At 31.2% G+C, this 20,108-nt stretch overlaps 1 protein-coding gene across 1 annotated transcript; it reads right to left on the bottom strand.

Annotated features, from left to right (window-relative positions):
- Positions 1-16,384: 16,384 nt before the first annotated feature.
- Positions 16,385-19,103, bottom strand: LOC142531862 (uncharacterized). Its single transcript, XM_075638133.1, has 2 exons — positions 18,675-19,103; positions 16,385-16,718 (listed from the first exon to the last, which is right to left on the bottom strand). The coding sequence occupies exons 1-2, from the start codon at positions 19,047-19,049 to the stop codon at positions 16,710-16,712; spliced, it is 384 nt and encodes a 127-aa protein (XP_075494248.1). The 5' UTR covers positions 19,050-19,103; the 3' UTR covers positions 16,385-16,709.
- Positions 19,104-20,108: the final 1,005 nt, after the last annotated feature.

Below are 20,108 nucleotides of genomic sequence, written 5' to 3'. Positions count from 1 at the left end.
GGTTAAATGGACATGAGTTACTATTTTTTACTAAAGGGGAGAAGAAGAAATTAGAAACCCAAGCCCCAATCCCCTAACCCTTCTCTCCCAAGCAAACCGCCTCTTCCCATGCACTAAACTTTTCCACCATCGTGTCCACCATCTCCCATCGCTTTACTGCTCCTTGATGGCCGGAGAAGCACGGTTGATCTGAACTGAAGCAGTCCAACAGCTCAGCAACCGATTGAAGCAAGAACAAACGAGAAGCGAGTTCCCCTAATGCTGCTGCGCTTCTTTTTCCAACTTCTTTCTTCTCATCATTTTATGTTCTTTCAAGCTTTTATAGTTCGAACTTGGCTTCATTTCAATAGGAGTTCACTAAAGCTAATCTCTAAGCCTAGGGTTTCAAATTTATTCATGGAATTTTATTTTTGTTTCAATGTTGACATTTTTTGTTGAACGTGTCTGATTTTTGGGTTATCGCGATTTGTAGTTTTGGTTCAAATTAAACTTATAGTACTTTATGTTGGCTTTTATTTATCACTGGAATAATCGAATTTCAATAAGTTATGGATTTGATAAAAAAAATATCTATTAGAATGTGTCAAAACTGTATTCTGTGATTGTTTGTGGTGAGAAGAAAACCTACTGAATTTCGAGGATATGAGCTATATGAAGTGGGATTCTAGATATATTGTTCCAATGAAAGTTATAGAGCTTTTATCTTACTTTGAAATGAAACAATAATCGTTTAATTCCATTAAAAATCGAGATATTTATGCGTGTTTTTTTTTTAAATTGCTTTGTTACAGATTTCTACCTACGAATTGGTTTGTTATCTTGTGTCTAGTAAATTCTGGGCACAAACGATTGCGATTTTGAATATGCTTTCTACTAGACAAACTTAGATGTTCAATTTTCTTTCATTTCCAATTGACGGATATTGATATGAATCAATAATGAGTTAGATATAGATTTTATACCATTTAGTGTTGAATCTAGAAACTGTATCAAACAGTGTTGCTCAAGGATTATGTTTTCATGTGTAAGAGCATGTAGAAATGATTGAACTTCACGTTGATGTCTTCTGATGTAATATTGGGAATATTGGGACAAAATTGTATTATTTAAATATAGTTTGAATATTTAGTAAATAGTTTCAATTTTAGTAATTTTTTGAAACAAGTTGGATTATTTTAGCTTTGTTGGAGAATTGTGGCTATAATGTTCAACATTGAGAATTTTTGGAATTATAGTTAAATAAATTAAATTATTTGTTGTTATTGGTGAATTTATTTGGTCTTATGAATATTTACTCATTTTATGCCGAGGATTTTGAAGGAAAGTTAATTGTTGTTGGGTCTTTGTTCAAAGTCAGTTTAGGTATGTTACAGTTCGGTAACATACGGCGGTAAATTATAAATTATATTTACTTATATTTAAGTTTTCATGTAATTATGTGAATTATATAAATTGTGTGAATTAAATATCTTGTTGATTTACATGTTTATTTATTTGACATATTATGGTGTTTAGTTCAGGGCATGATATTATGACTTACACGTTGAGCCTATCATTCTTATTAACCGTTATTTTGTTATATTTTATTCCGAAGACACATGGTTATTTCGGAATCAGCGAGTGACTTTCGAGCCTAACTCACCCACTGAAAATATGATTGCAAATGTCTTGATGTATTTTCTGTGTGATATGCATTTGAAATATTGACATCATACGCCATTCGTTATTATGTCTTCCTGTTGTATTGTTATTGGCCATATGGAGGCCGAGTCGTGGGTGTTAATTGGATATAACATGGCACATCTCGCATAATAAAATAAATCTATAAATCATGTGATTAAATCCATATATCACAACACGCCAGAAATTCATGTCGAATTATCAGAAAATATGAATAACAGTAAACACGTACCAGAATCCATTGATTGATATAGCATCAGAGTTATGGATCTTCCAAGGCAACAGAGAATCGACCACCTTATTCTTGCCTTTGATGGGAGAAGGAGAGAGATCTAGAATACGTGTGCCGTATGTATTCTGTGTTATATTCTCTGTGCCTTGGGGACCATAACCTTATATAACCTTAGCAGTCTTCAACCCATCATAGAAGACCTAATTGGGCTGGGTTTCTACACATAAGGTGGACCATACCAATTTATTTAATACTTTGGAAACTCATAATTAATTAGATCACTTTATTGGGTCCTTTATTAGATAGCTTGTCCATGTACAATTAATTAAATTATGTGAGCCCACAAAATAATTCCAACAATCTCCTACTTGGGCCACATAAGTTATCCGGATATTGTACATGCAAAAACTGGATTGAGCTCTTGCTATCTAAAACAAAATATTCCTTAACAATCTGGTCTATCAACTACACCAATATTGAACCAAATCAGTCATCGCTACATTTAAAATCACTAGACCCATCAATGATCACAATATTAGCATAATCAATAACATAGATCAAGTATGGATGTGTAGCATGGAGATACATAAATGTGATCCAAGAATAAAACATGTATTTCCAACTGGTCCTCCTAAAGACTCAAAGAGTCCAATAACAGACTTTCAACCAAATGCTAAACTGCAATGAAAGTCATCACTTTATTTCAGAGTAATTCAAATAAACCTTAGTCTATACAGAAACTTAAATCATGTCAAATGAGTCAATGCTCAAACCGAATACAAACTCCCACTGTACATGCATATCAACTATATGGACAACACCAATGTGTGTCACATGCCCAAAAAATCTTGGGTGGCCAACCCATGACAACCGCATCCGCAATTATAGATTTTGCAATAACATGCTCAATTGAAACATAACCACTCTGAATTATTTCCTTCCAACTGGAAACTTCATGTCAATATATTTTGACTTTGACAAGTTTCAGTTGTTCTTTAAGTATAATATAGCGGCTTTATTATCACAATTGATCCTCAATGGTTTCTTAGACCAATGATCATTACCGGTGATAAAATTCCGCAACTTTATTCGGATTCCAAATATCCAACTATTTCCAAATGTCAGATTTCCGATGTGTGAGCATAAAATCCTTAGTTCACTTTATGTACCGCATAACCCGATTAATAATCCAATGTCGGGTTTCTTAAATATCTGCCCAACATTCTAATGATGTTCACAATATCTAAACAATGTTCTCTATATATCCGAATAAGATTACCACCTGATAAAATTTATACCACCACATATGTGGACATAAACCTCAATATATTCTTCTCAATGTTGACTTTCCAATTTACTCACTCCCACTAAAGTCAACATACGAAATTAATTTACATTTAATTTCAAAATTTCATGCATGCATAATGTCAATGTCATTTAAAATATTGATGTTCAATTTATCAAGCTTATCAATCAAAGAACTCATACCAAACATATTTAAATTTCGAAAAAATGAAAACACAACATGGATAAAGGAAAAACTTGATTTGTCCAAACATGAAACTAAAATCAAATTTCGTTTTTTTTTTTTCAAATTCAAATATTAGAAAATAAAAAACTCATTTCCTAAATAAAGCTTTAAAAAAAAACACCAACAGTTTTATTGTCATTTTCCATAAGATGTATCTTTCACTATCTGTTGGCAACCGGCTCTTTAGGCAACCCTTTGCACGCCAATTGGCGCATTTGGGACAATCTTTCTTCACATGCCCATCAGTCTTTTTGCAAAAGAAACAAGTGATCACTTTATCTTGTTTCTGTTGCTCCATATGATGTGAAGTCCCAGAGTTCCCTTCCTTATTGATCAATTTTCTTTTCTTATTGATGCAATTACCTTGATAGTTAGATGCCAAGTGAGCACTTTCAATCATATATTGTTTCAATCTCTCCTTCTCCTGAACGCACTGCGCAATAAGCTCATTCAAAGTCCACTTTTCTTTCTGGGTATTATAACTTATTTTGAATTGATTAAATTGCGCAGGCAGAGAGATCAAGACTAAATGCATGACTATGTCTTCCGACAATTCCAACTTGAATGCTTTTAGTCGAGTTACAAGATTTGACATTTCCATTATGTACTCCCTTATGTTCCCTTTCTCTTTGTACCGCATTGAGACAAGTTTAGTTAGAATAGTACTTGTTTCGACCTTTTCGTTTGCAGCGGAACGATTTGCTATTTGAGTAAGGAACTTTTTTGGCATCATTTTCTTCAGGAATTGCACCCCTTATAGTATCTGGAATGGAATGTTTCATAATCATTAGACTCATGCGATTTGATCGCTCCCACTTTTCCAAAGAACCCTTTTGATCAGCAGTTCCTGAACTGGTCAAAAGTGCGGGGCGATCTTCCCTTAGCGCATGGTCCAAATCCATGCAGCCGAGCACTATCATAACATGCTCTTTCAATTTCTTGAAGTTTGAGCCATTAAGCACTGAAATGTTGTTCAGATTGGCAGATATAGAAGATGCTATAACAAAATAGAACAAAAACTCACAATAAAATATAGTCCATGTATATATTTAAATTAAATAAGTCACAAGATATAAGCATGCTGGTGGTGGACCCATAAAAAAAATACCTGGCACAACATTGATATTTAGTCTTTGAACAAAAATAACAATTTGTAAGTAGTACAATCAAACATCATGGTGATTAAATATTGATAATAAATCCGACCAACAATATGACTTTCTTTGGACCGACAATTGCATGCATGGATAAATCCGAAATTATCACATATTTAGTACCACATATTGTGCTAAAATTTGGCCAGAAAACGACCTTCCTTTGGGCCGATCATTTTTCGCATAAATTTAACACAATTTAATATCATATAATGTGTCTACAATCTGTCAAGAAAATAATCTTCCTTTGGGCCGATTAATTTCTGCATAGTTTTGACACGCTTTAAGATCACATAAATATGTGCTTATAATCTGGTCAAAAAAGAACCTTCCTTTGGGCCGATTATTTTCTGCATAGATATAAACACAATTTTTTTTAAGTCTGCAATCTGGCCAAAAAATAGTCTTCCTTTGGGCCGGCTATTTTTCGCATAGATATAAATGCACTTGAAAAAGATATTTTGAATCTAAAATCTGGGCAGAAAATAATCTTCCTTTGGGGCCGATTAATTTCCGCATAGATCTAGATGTACTTTAAAATCTTATTATGTTTGAAATTTGGCCAAAAAATAATCTTCCTTTGGGCCGACTATTTTTCGCATAAATTGAAACACAATTTATTTTGAACTTGAACAATATGTGCATATCTCAAAAAATATTTTATTAACATGTAATTTAAATTTAACCAAATTTCAGATACAAGATATCAACTTATCAAAAATTTTCACAAAAAAATTTAATTTACTTTAATTGGGCCAAATAAAGTATGGAGACCAAATTTGCAAGAAATAAAATATTTGTACCTCATAATTATTCATCCACGAATATTTTATCGAAATAAACAATGACAATAAAATAACGAATAATTCCATTTTAATTTTATTTCATGCAATTAAATTTTGAAATGGTCGAATTTAATTTCACAAATCAGAATTGCGGAAGTCAAAATTTAATAAATGGTCAAAATTCTGGATTTCAAAATTTAGACAACCAAACAAAGCCTTAAATCACCAAAAAATCCCAAAATTCGAAATAACACTAACCCCAACAAAAAAGCGCCGCCGCCAGCTCCTCCAGCCGAAACAGTCGACGGCGACCATGACCCAGAATCTACTTACAACGGCCGACCACTACCCTACCATCTCCGACCAACAATCAGCCAAAAATCGATCGAAATCCTTCAAAAATGGATGGAATTCGCGCGGCCAGAGTTTCCAGGATTCAGTCGCAAAATTCGATCACGTCGCGGCGGTTTTTGATCGATAAACCATACTAATATGGGCGTGAGGAGATGGGAAAGAAAACGCCCAAACATTCGCCGCCGGAAAGTTGCCGGAAAACGTTCGATTGGCCCAAAATCCGGCGGCTCTATTCCGAATTCGGAAAATCGATTTTTTCAGATTTTTGATTTTTTTTTTGAAAATAAATCTGAATTTTTTGGAATGAAAAATTCGAAAATTGTAGATCCAAAGACATGAATTTATTCAGATCTAAATTAAGAAAATTTTCAGAAAAATCTGATCTGAATCCAAAAAAATTATAGACTACAAAATCGCCTAAGATCTGGGAATTAAACATACTTTCTATTTCGATCCATCAATAAAAAAAATTCTCATAATTCAACATGAACGTGGCTCTGATACCACTTGTTGGAGATTAAATAAAAAAATCTATAAATCATGTGATTAAATCCATATATCACAACACGTCAGAAATTCATGTCGAATTATCAGAAAATATGAATAACAGTAAACACGTACCAGAATCCATTGATTGATATAGCGTCAGAGTTATGGATCTTCCAAGGCAACAGAGAATCGACCACCTTATTCTTGCCTTTGATGGGAGAAGGAGAGAGATCTAGAATACGTGTGCCGTATGTATTCTGTGTTATATTCTCTGTGCCTTGGGGACCATAACCTTATATAACCTTATGAGTCTTCAACCCATCATACAAGACCTAATTGGGCTGGGTTTCTACACATAAGGTGGACTATACCAATTTATTTAATACTTTGGAAACCCATAATTAATTAGATCACTTTATTGGGTCCTTTATTAGATAGCTTGTCCATGTACAATTAATTAAATTATGTGAGCCCACAAAATAATTCCAACACGGTTTATATACATGACGATGTAGCTCCTCTGTGTGTTGTTGCTCGAGCATTATTATTGTTGTTATTTTACCGTTTATTGGCTTATTTTCTCCTTTGTTTTTGAGTCTTGTTCATGCATTGTATATTTCATTTTATTATATGTTTATGCATGATTTATGATTATCGTTATTGTTGTTTAATTGTTTCATCATTATTTTATTATAGGGGCTATTGTCGTTGCTGTTGGGTATCATTGTAGGTCAGACGAGAAGTTTTGCAGCACTAGGCGGAGATTCTACCCGTGGAGCTCGTGAGTGAGATAGGATTTTTCGTTTTCAGAGTTGAAGTTTCCCAATTATTCTTTTTTTTGGGTTAGTTTTATATCAAAGTCTTTTTATCGGGGAGATGTCCCGTGTATTTGTATGGTTATTTGATGTTACTATGATGAGTTTGGATTTAGTTTTGTTGTTGTTAGCCTTGCCGGCTGTTAGGTTAAGCGTGCATGAGTGAGTAGTATTGGGATTGGAGACCTCCTGGGAAGTTTTCATGCGTCAAGCTGATGATGTTGCGCCGCTTGATCTAGTTGGCTAAGTGGGCCGTAAAAGAGTGACATCAAATCTTAACAGATAGTATTATCTCTGCCGGGGATAGGCCAACTGTAGGGAAAGGGTAAGTGCTACAACTTAAATTGTTATTTACCCAAATGTAGGTTGTTTGCAAGTATATATTTAGTAAGTAAGAGATCGTACCATGGAGATGATATTTTTAAGTTTAAATTTAATATCTTACATTTTTTGTTTTTTTTAATAATATGTTTATAGTTTTAATTTTAAAAACTTAATGAAAACGAGAAATACACAAATTATGAAATTATCAAAGTTTAAGGATTATTCTTGAGTTCCATAAGATTTTTTAATAAAAATTACAAGCATGAAAGGAAACCACTATAATGGCCCCAAAAAATAAAATAAGTAAATATACATGTATGTAATATGGTTTCCACTTTTAATTATCGGATTAACCAACAATTATTATATGGTACCCAAATTATATATACATATAAAGAAAAATTGCTTATAAGCAAAGGTTAACTTAAATCATCATATTTCATTTAAAATAACCAGCAGAGCCACGTTATCGCTTAAATGAAATATATAGTTTAATATATTTACATATATAAGTTAGATGAAATAATGTAAATGTTAGTTGCAATAAGGCAAATGTTAGATTGTTAGATGTTAGTATTAAATCATAATATTGCATTTAAAATAACCGGCGGAACAAGGCTTTCCTCTAAATGAAATATATGTTTTAATATTATATATATAATAATAATTGATAAAATATTTATTGTATCAAAATTAAACAACAAATCAAAATAACCACTTCAATGGTACCAAGCATTTGATATTGATTGATAAGAACAAATAATTTATTTTTATACCTACAATAAAAAGAAGTTAGCTAAATGAAAAGAAATATAGAAATAATATACAAAATATAAACAATCTTACTTCACCAAGAATTCATCATTTTCACCTTGACATATTAGATTTAGCTTGCCATTAAATTTTTGTTGATCAACACTAAAATCATCACTCATAGTTGGGAAAGTGAAAGAAAATATATTGGAACTTAAAACTTTTATTTCCACACTAATACGCAGACTTTATTTTGCAATGGAATATGATACTCCTCAAGCTAACACAAGGCCTCTATTTATAGGCCAAATGAGAGAAAATATCATAAATTTTATTATAGTCATGTAGTTGTAATAGTAGTTTTTGTGATTTTCCAATACTTATTAACTAATGCGTCTCAGGTGCATTTTACTGACACCTTACTCAACATTGAAACTAAAAACTATTATTATTATTACTATTATTATTAAAAAAACTAAAAAAGAAGAAGAAGAATAGATTATTCATACCTTAAAAAAACATTAAAACATACCGTTGAATCACAAGTTTAGCATCACATGAATTTTCTTTTCTTACTCTTGGAGGTTGGCCAATTAATTTGGGATAAGAATGGATCTGGTTCATGAATAAATCCTTGCAATAAATCAATAAGTTCACCTCTACTTGTAGCAGAAACTAACATCCTTCGTGAAGCTAATGAAATAAATCCATGTTCCACAACATCATCAAGAAACGATAATAGTTTATCACAATAGTTGTTAATATTTAACAAACCAATTGGATTATGGTGGATAATTAATTGTGCCCAGAAAATAGTGTGAAATATTTTCTCTAAAGTACCGAAACCTCCTGGCAAAGCAAAGAAGGCATCTGAATTTTCTATCATTTAAGTAATTTGTTCATATACGTTGTCCACTTTCATTTCTTCTCCTATTGTTGGTCCAATAAGATTGGCTAAAGTAATCGGAATAATACATAAGACTTCTCTTCCACCTGTATGCACAAGTTTTGCAACTTTTCCCATGAGACCAACTTCACCACCATATACCAAATGAATCTTTTTTTAGCAAGTGTTATTCCAAGCTTTTCTGCTACTTCTTCATAAATTGAATCATTTCTTGCACTAGAATCACAAAATACACAAATATTTTGTATTTTACTTACTGTTGATGTTGACATGTTGAGAAATATGTTTTCTGTAGCATATGAATTTATAAGCGTAACATGCCAAAAGCCAATATTTAAACATGAAATTATTATTATTAAACTAAAATAAAAATGACATAAAATTAAAACACATATATACAGCGTAGTTGTGATTGTGGCTCACATCTTCATCTGATTTTACGTTCAGTAATGCCTTCTATTAGTCGCAGATATGTTTCTCATCCAATTTTCTTATAAATTGGCAAATATAGTCTTTTAACGTCAGATTCCCAAGACTAAATTGTGTGTATATATATATATATATATTTATCTTCTCTATTCATTGATGTCATTCCTATACGTTTAGCTCTTTGCTTTTTGGCATATGTGCCTTTACCAAATCTTGGCATATGTCCTACTATTATTTCACTTGCTTCCCCAAACCAATCAGACTTTTGCTTCAATTATCAAACGACATCATTCGGTATGCCATATGGCATCATCAACCTTAGTCGCTCACATCTAGCTTTAAGATTTTCAATATCAATAACACCATGAGGATAAACAAATTTAACTATAAATGGTCCTGACCATCTTGATCTTAGTTTTCCTGGAAATAAATACAAATGAGAATTATAAAGTAAAACTTTTTGTCCAATTTCAAATTACTTTATCATAATATTTTTATCATGAAAGGCTTTAATTTTATCTTTATAAATCTTTGAATTTTCATATGCATCATTTCTTAATTCTTCAAGTTCATTTAATTACAATTTTCTTAATTTATATGCATCATCTAAATTAATATGAAATGCTTTAATTGACCATTAAGCTTTATGTTCAAGTTCAACCGGTAAATGACAATGCTTACAAAAAATTAACCTATATGGTGACATCCATAATGATGTTTTAAATGCAGTTCTATATGTCCATAATGCATCAGTTAATCTTAAAGACCAATCTTTTGGATTTGGATTAACTTTTTTCTAAAATTTGCTTTATTTCTCTATTTGCGAGTTCAACTTAACCATTACTTTGAAGATGATATGTGGTAGAAACTTTATGTGTAATGTTATATTTTCTTAACAAAGAAGAAAATGATTTATTTATAAAATGACTTCCCCTATCACTAATTATTGCTCTATGTATTCCAAATCGACTAAAAATATTTTCTTCTAAAAATTTTGTAACAACCTTATGATCATTAGTTCTACATGCAATTATTTCAATCCATTTTAAAACATAATCAACAACGACTAAAATGTAGGTAAATCCAAAAGATAATGGAAATGGACCCATAAAATCTATCCCACAACTATCAAATATTTCAATAATTATTATTGGATTAAAGACATCGTGTTTCATTTTGAAATCGATCTCATCTTCTGATAGTTTTCACAAGATTTACAAAATAAATGCATATCTTTGAATAAAAACGGTCAATAAAATCCACATTGTAAAATTTTTGTAACTGTTTTATTGGATGAAAAATGACCTCCACATGCCTCAAAATAACAAAATTTAATAACATTACTTACTTCATTGTCGGGTACGCATCGTCGAAAAATTTGGTCAGGACAATATTTAAAACAGTAAGGATCATCCCAATAAAAATTTGTTATCTCTTTCAAGAATTTATTCTTATCCTGTGATTTCCAATGAGAAGGCATTTTATTTGTCACAAGAAAATTTATAATGTTAGCAAATTATGGCATAATAGTAGCATAAAACAACTGATCATCTGGAAAATTTTCATTTATTGATAATTCATTACGAGATGATTTAGTCATTATTTTAGATAAATGATCGGTTATGATATTTTCTTTTATTTTTTATCTTTAATTATAATATCAAATTCTTAACAATAAGATCAATCGTATTAATCTTGGCTTAGTATCTTGTTTATTTGATAAATATTTTACGGCAAAATGATCAGTGTAAACAATATTAGTAGAACTAATTAAATAAGATCGAAACTTATCTAATGCAATTACTATTGAAAGTAATTCTTTTTCAGAAGTTGAATAATTTATTTGGGCACTATTTAAGATTCTACTAGCATAATAGATTGCATAAGGTTTTCTTATTTTCTTTGCCCTAACATAGCTCCTATAGCATAATCACTTGCATCATACATTAATTCAAATGGTAAAGACCAATCTGGAGGTTGTAAAATAGGTAATGTAATTAAAAGATTAATTATTTTTTTAAAAGCCTTTTTACGTTTCTGAGTCCATTCAAATTGTGTATATTTTGTTAAAAGATTTGAAATTGGTTTAGATATTATGATGAAATTTTTATAAACCTTCTATAAAATCCTGCATGACCCAAGAATGATCGAACTTATTTGATCTTTTTTGTGATGTTAAATTATCAATAATATCAACTTTGGTTTTATCAACTTCAATTCCTTTTTCAGATATCACATATCCTAAAACAATCTCATATTTAATCATATAATTACATTTTTCTCAATTTAAAACAAGATTATTTTCTTCACATCTTTCTAATACTTTTTCTAGGTTTTTAAGAAAATTTTCAAATAAGTTTCCAAAAACAGTTATATCATCCATAAAAACTTCTACAAATTCTTCAATCATATCACCAAAAATATTTACATGCATATTTGAAAAGTAGCAGGAGCATTACATAACCAAATGACATTATTTTAAATGCAAAAGTTCCAAAAGGACAAGTGAAAGTAGTTTTTTCTTGATCTTCTAATGATATAGGTATTTGATAATACCCCGAATACCCATCAAGAAAACATTAATAAGAATTATTTGCTACTTTTTCTAGAATTTGATCTAAAAATGGGATTGAGAAATGACTTTTCTAGTTGCATTATTTAATTTTCTATTATCAATACACATACGCCAACTAGATGGAATCCTAGCTTGTAATAACTCTCCATTTTCATTTTTTATAACAGTGATGTATGACTTTTTAGGTACTACTTTTGTTGGACTTACCCATTTACTATCTTAGATTGGATAGATAATTCCTGCATTTAAGAGTTTTAATACTTTATTCTTAACAACTTCTTTCATATTTGAATTTAATTTTCTTTGTGGTTGTTGATATGTTTTAGCGTTTTCTTCCATGTGAATTCTATGTGTGCAAATTAAAGGATTTATACCTTTTATATCTTTCAAAGTCCATCCAATTGCATTTTTATATTTTTTAAGTAATTTAATTAAATCTTCTTGATTTGGTAGAACAGTGGAAGAAATTACAACAGGAAAAATTTTATTTTTCCAAGAAATACATATTTCAATTCTAATGGTAAAACTTTTAAGTCAAATTTTGTATTGTCATCTTCTTTAAAATTATTTTCAGACTCAAAACTTTCAATTGAAAAAACTTCAAATTGTTGATTCAGGTTTTCTTCTTGTATATCTTCTTCCAAAATTGTTTCTATTTCATTATCATATTCATTTTCATTAATACTTGGTTATTTACATAAATTGAACATATTAAGTTCTAGAGTCATATTTCCAAAAGACAATTTCATTATTCCATTTCGACAATTAATTAAAGCATTTGAAGTTGCTAGAAATGATCGTCCAAATATTACTGGAATTTCATTATGTACTTCTATTGGTTGTGTATTCAAAACAATAAAATCTACATGATATATGAATTTATCAAATTAAACGAACAGATCTTCTACAATACCTCTAGATATTTTGATTGACCTATCCACCAGTAAGAAAGCAACAGAATTTGTTTTAATTATCCTAAAGTAGGTTTTTCATAAACTGAATAAGGAAGTAAATTTATACTCACTCCCAAATCTAACAAAGATTTTTTAATTTTATTTTCTCCAATAATACATGAAATTGTTGGACAACCAGGATCTTTATATTTTAAATTAGAATTATTTTGAAGAATAAAACTTTTTTGGTCAGCCAAGAATGCTTTCTTCTTTGAATGAAATTTTCTCTTCACAGTACATAAGTCTTTTAAAAATGTTACATAGGAAGGTACTTGTTTAATAACATCTAATACTGGAATATTCATCTTTACTTGTTTAAAAACTTCATACATATCAAAATCATTCTTTTGTTTTTTATGGTTTATTAATGCATGAGAAAACGGGGGAGGTTTATTTGACTCATTTACTATTCCAGATGATTTATCATTCACCATCTTATTCTTAGAATTTAAGGTATCATCTTTCTCAAAAGTATCAAGATCATAATCCTTACTCTTTGAATTTAAACAATTCTTGTTTTTGTTGCTATATAGATCATTAACTATTTTACCACTTCTAAGGGTAATAACATATTTTATTTGATCAATTTTATTATTATTTAACTCTTGATTTTGATTTTTAGGATTAGGTTGAGGTTGATATGGAAATTTTTCTTTTTCATGAATATAAGTGCAGATGCAAATTTTGCAAGAGTTTCTTTTAAATCACTTATAGATTGACTGTTTTGAATATTGATAGATTCTTGGTTTTGGATAAATGCATAAATTACGTCTTCAAAATTTTTTCTTGGAGGTATGACATAGGAAATATAACTTTGATGATTTTGGTTATTTAGAAAATGTTGTTGTGAAAGTTGTGTATTATTATCATTCCTCCAACTAAAATTAGGATGATTTTTCCATCTAAGATTATATGATTGTGAAAAAGAATCTAATATTAGTTTTTTTATAATTGTTAACATAATTTGCTTGTTCATGGAGACGTTCTTTAAATGAAGGTAATGTTGGACAATCTTTTGTAGAATGATCATGTGTATCACATATATGACAAACAATTTATTGAATACTTTTAAATTGACCATTCTTTTTCATTTCTAATGACTCGATTTTTCTTGCTAAAGATGCAAGTTTAGCTTGAATATCTATATCATCTTTAAGATTATAGATAACACCCTCATTTGTTGAATTATTGATTTTAGTTGTTGGTGGTTCCCAATTTTGAACATTTTTCTACTAATGAATCCAAATACTCCATAGCTTCATTTGGGTTTTTATTTTCAAAAGTTCCATTACACTTGAATTCTATCATTTTCCTATCTTTAGGTATTAGATCTTCATAAAAGTGAATTTCAAAACTATGATGAAGGCATGTATTAAGTAATTCTTTATATCTATCCCAACATTGATAAAATATTTCTCTTTTTTTTTATATGTAGAAAAAGTTGTAATTTATCTTTTAAAAGAGTTTGTTCTATGGGAAGGGAAATTTTTTTTGAGAAATTATTGTTACATTTCTTCCCACATTCTTATTGAACTTGATCTCAAATTTCGTGGCCATGTTTTAGCTTTATCTTTCAAAGAAAAATGGAAAAGCTTTAATCGAACTATATTCATGTTACAATTTTGATCATTATAAGTGTTACAAATTTCATCAAATTCTCTTAGATGTAAATATGGATTTTCAGAATCTAAGCCATGAAAATTTGGTAAAAGTTGAGTAATTTGAGGTTTAAAATTGAAATTAGACGCATCGGGTGGAAATAATAAAAAAGATGGTGCACTAGTTCTAATTGAATTCATAAGGTGCCTAAGTGTTCTTTCTTGATCATTTAGTTGATTATTATTATTATTATTATTATCTTGATTATTAGAATCATCATCCATGTTTAAAATATTTTCAGATATTCGAATAAGTCTACCACTTTGTTTACGAATCCAAATACTCATACAAGTAAAAACAACATAATATTTATAGTAAAACATAAATAACAAATTTAAACTTAATTAATACCTCCCCAGCAACAACGCCAAAAACTTACACCAAAGTGTAAGTTGTCTGCAACTAATATATTTAGTAAGTAAGAGATCGTACCTTGGAAATGATATTTTAAAGTTTAAATTTAATTATCTTGCATTTTTTTTGTATATATAACCAAACATTTGATGTAAATTGAGAACAACAAATAATTCATTTTTATACCTACAATAAAAAGAAGTTAGCTAAATGAAAAAGAAATATAGAAAGAATATACAAAATATAAACAATCTTACTTCACCAATAATTCTTCCTCTTCACGTTGACATATTAGATTTAGCTTACCATGAACTTATTTTTGATCAACACTAAAATCATCACTCATAGTTGGGAAAGTGAAAGAAAATATATTGGAATTTAAAACTGAAAGGAATTGTTGTTCATAAACGTACAGAAAATTAATTAAAACATTATAATGTGTGTGTATCAGAAGTTAGTGTTGTGCTCTGGTGTTGTTAACACGAGCACACAACATGCAGCGGAAATTAAGTATTAACACACAAATATAATTTAATAAATTAATATCAGATTTAAATTATGCACAAGTACGAATACTTGTGCGATGCCTCATGGCAAAAAATTTCACTAGAAAAATATGTAAATCGTTTACACCAAAACAATACTAGTGAGAAAACAAAACCAAATTCCTTGACACTCCAAGGAATTAAAAATGCATCAAAATAAACCACATAAAGACTAGATGCATAAAAACAAAAAGCGTGTTGCTTAAAACCAAACGAAGACACTCTTCGATCAACACTCTGCGTCAGTGTTGTTCTTGAGTGTTGGCAATACTAATCGGCAACACGGTATATGTGAATCAATCACACAAAATCTTCAACACGAAAATCTTCAATATCTGAACTCTCAGTGTGTTCAGAAATTTCCAGCAGCTCTCATACGCTGTAAAGTGATCAACCGATCACACAAAAACGTCTCCTCAAAATATAGGTTCGGTTTTTGTATTTTTCTTCTATGCATGCGCTACTCTGCCGACCTCACGAAAGAGTCACACCAAAAGACTCACACGAAAGGCTTCAAACGAAAAAGACTCTCTTCTCTCAAACTCTCTCCTTTCTAAAAGCCCCTTGTCTCTCTACAACTCTCTCCTTCCTCTTCTCTCTCTAAAAGCCTTCTCTCTACCAACTCTCTGAAAAGTCTCTGGAATCACACAAATCTTTTCTCTCCCTTCTCCACTTGTATGGTTGTGAAGCTCACTTATTTATATTCCATGCTTGACCTAGAAAAAGAGTCCTAGAAAAATATGAAAATAATATTTTCATTAGTTATAAAATACTTTCAAACAAGGATAAAATATCTTGGAGATAAAAATCATATTAAAAACAACATAATATCTATAGGTAAATCAATCAAGATCTTATCATCTAGAAATAAATCAAGCAAAATATTATAATCTAGAAATAAATCAAATAGAATCTTTTAATCTAGAAAGGCAAAATCTTAAATTGATATTATCAATTTAACAAAATAATAAAGGAATAAAATATTCCTTTCAATCTCCCCCTTTTTGCCTTTCTGGACAAAACATCCAAAAATGATAATCTTGTTAAGCATCACAGTCAGTTAAGCTCTCCCTGCATTAGACTGTATCTCCCCCTGAGTTAAAGTTCATCTCCCCCTGAATTAAACATGTTAGAGCACTGGTATTGTTGACAGTGTTGTCAACACCATCATTAGAACACCTGAAAACATAAGAAGACATACGAATGAGAAATTCATGAATCACGCAAAGCAACCCAAAAACAGCATTAAAGACAGAGTATAAGTATTAATTCAATCTCAGCAACTCCAGATAGTTCAGCATCATTCTTTTGCATTTTTGGTCCTCCTACTCCCCCTTTTTGGACAGAATGTAAGCCAACTTCCAAAAGCATCATCTACTCAGCCACCTGTAGAATATGAGAGAAAATTATAGAGGTATTTCAGGAGTTATGCACAAAAACCCACAAAGAAATTACGAGAGCAATGAAAGATGCGAGAGTAAGTGAAAATAAGCAAGAGTAATTATCACGAATTCAATGGTAACAAAACATATATACTCTTGCTCCAAAAAAAATCACATTGATTCACTCTTTCAGTTCTGAACAATCCACACTGTAAATGTAATATTTTCGAAATTTACCCCCAAAAAAAACTAATTATGGTTTAATCCCAAAATCAAACGGTAAAATTGATTCAAACTCGTGTTACGACGATTTCAAAAGAATATCCAGTGAAACTCACGTCGATTATAACCCATTGACACAAGTAGTCACATAAATTCAAAATTTAGGTAATCAATGTTTTTATCAACCGTCATAGGTCAGATACTGATATGTCACTGCACATGATGGATTCACGAAACAAAAGTCAATATGCATGTCCTACATATGCCTCCAATATGATGAATTTTTCAAAATGTCAGGCAGTGTATAAATTGTGCAGTGTTTGAACTTAGTGTTGGCAACACCTCCTGGCAACACCACTGAGTTTTATTCAAACTTTCATAAAATTTTATTTTGATACAGAAATGGTAGCTCCCACACTAGAAGAACGGTCTTCAATGGACTCCCCTATGTAGCTTTTTCCATTACTATTTTTACTTAGAAGTGGTAGCTCCCGCACTAGAAGAACGGTCTTCAATGGACTCCTCTAGGTAGCTTTTTTCATTTTCTTCTAAACAATTTTTTTATTTACCTCTTTTCTGTTTTTCTCCTTATGCTCGCATTTTCCAAGTCACTTTTTCACTTTAGACAAGATCATGATTTCCATGAATATCCTCAACTACTTGATGCCTTGGATTGAGCATAATTTATTCCTCAACATTTGATTGGAAGTATGAACACTTAGAGAGTACCTTTCAGAAATTGCCTTCGCTGTTCAGACATTACACAAATAAATAGGATGGTTATGATTATGCAATATGCCTAACATCCTAAAAACATACATGCAAAAATGGTGTTGTCACAAGTGTTGACAACACCAATGACAACATGTGTGTGTGATTATTGTACGCACATGCTGAGAGACTTCCGAAGATTGAAAAATCTCTCGAAGTCCAAAGGTTTCGTGAATATATCAGCAGTTGATTCTCAGTCCTAACAAATTCCAATCGAATTATGCCTTTTTCAACCAAATCTCGAATAAAGTGACGTCTTATGTCTATGTGTTTTGTTTGATAGTGTTGAACAGAATTCTTAGACATGTCTATAACACTTGAGTTATCACAATATACCATCATGTAATTGCTTAACTTGCAATCCAAGAAAGAAAGTTAGTTCTCCTACCGTGCTCATTTCGAATTGTGATGACATGAAATCCACAGAGTTATTCACAAGCATTTGAGATGAAGCACTGAAAATAATATCATCTACATACACTTGACAGATCAAAATATCATATTTCAGTTTTTGAATGAAAAGAGTTTTATCAACCTCACCTCGTTTGAAGCCCAAGTTTATCAGATTGTCAGCTAACCTACCGTACCATGCCCGTGGAGCCTGTTTCAGTCCATACAGGGCCTTCTTCAATTTGTAGACATGGTCCACGTGGTGAGGATGTTCAAATCCCTTAGGTTGACTGATATAGGCTTCCTCATTCAAAATGTCATTATTATTATTCTTGGGTTCAATTTGAGACACAAAACACGAGTGATTTACCTGGGAAAACGTGGAGCTCATGCAGATTAAACCAATCATTTTGCGGTAGTCCACCTTTTCTTTGTTTCTTGTTTGCACACCATCATGTAATTCACCAATGATTTGTGATGATGGATGATTCTTCTGAATCTTGTTGGGAATTTCTCTTTCACAATTGATCACCACATCATCATTATCATCGTTATCATTATCCACAATTTCTGTTTGGTTCAGAGGCGGTGTTGTGCTTGGTGTTGCTTCACTGGTCTCAACACCAGACTCAACACTGTTTCTGGTCAGTGGCTCACTTATATCCAGCAATTCTTCTACATCATCCTCCGATTTTTTAACTGCCAGATCTGCAAGATCATCAAACACAACGTTAATTGATTCCATTGTAGTCCTGGTTCTTAGATTAAATACACGATAAGCACGGTTATTAGTAGAGTATCCAAGAAACAAACATTTATCACTTTTGGAATCAAATTTAGCTTGATCTCTATCATTCAACACATAACCTACACAACCAAAAATATGAAAATATTTAAGGTTTGGTCTTCTTCCCATGATAATCTCATATGAGGTCATTGTAGAAACACTCCTTAAATTAACGCGGTTGGAAATGTGACATGTCGTATTTAAAGCTTCGGCCCAAAAATATTTTGACATATTCTTAGAACTAAGCATGATCCGAGCCATTTCTAGGAGGGTTCGATTTTTCCTTTCAGCTATGCCGACTTTTTTAGGGGTCTTCGGAGATGAATATTCATGAGTGATACCTTTCTTATGGCACAAAGAAATAAAATGAGAATTTTCGAACTCCTCACAATGATCGGTTCTTATTTTAACCACCCTCATATCATACAGATTTGTTATCCTAGCATGCAACTTCTTAAAAGCATCAAATGTATCAGATTTTTCTTTAAGAAAACTTACCCAAGTAAAATGCGAAAAATCATCAACACAAACAAACGAATATTTCTTACCACCCAAGCTCTCAACTTCCATCGGACCCATTAGATCCATATGCAAGAGTTCAAGGCACCGTGTTGTCCTAAAGTGTTGCAACACCGGGTTCGCAACACGAGTTTGTTTACCTTTCTGACACGGTCCACAAACATATGAGTTACCTGAACTTAAATTTGGCGTACCTCTCACAGCATCAAACTTACACAGATTCTTCAAGGTCTTGACGCTCACATGTCCCAATTTTTATGCCATAGGTCTAAATCACTCACATTGGCACTTCGGCAACCATCACCTTCTCCCAATTGATAGCGATTGTCAGCAGAACGAGTACCTGACATTACACAAACATTGACATCATTAAAAACTTCACAATTATTTTTATTGAACTTAACATGTAAATCATTGTCACAAAGTTGACTTATATTTATTAAGTTTGAGTTAAGTCCTTCAACGTGTAGAACATTATGAAGTTCAGGAAGCCCGTCA

This window comes from Primulina tabacum, chromosome 17 (genome assembly GCF_025594145.1).
Source record: "Primulina tabacum isolate GXHZ01 chromosome 17, ASM2559414v2, whole genome shotgun sequence".
Lineage (NCBI taxonomy): Eukaryota > Viridiplantae > Streptophyta > Magnoliopsida > Lamiales > Gesneriaceae > Primulina > Primulina tabacum.
The sequence above is the reverse complement of the archived record's forward strand: the minus strand, read 5'-3'. Positions and strand labels throughout refer to the sequence as shown.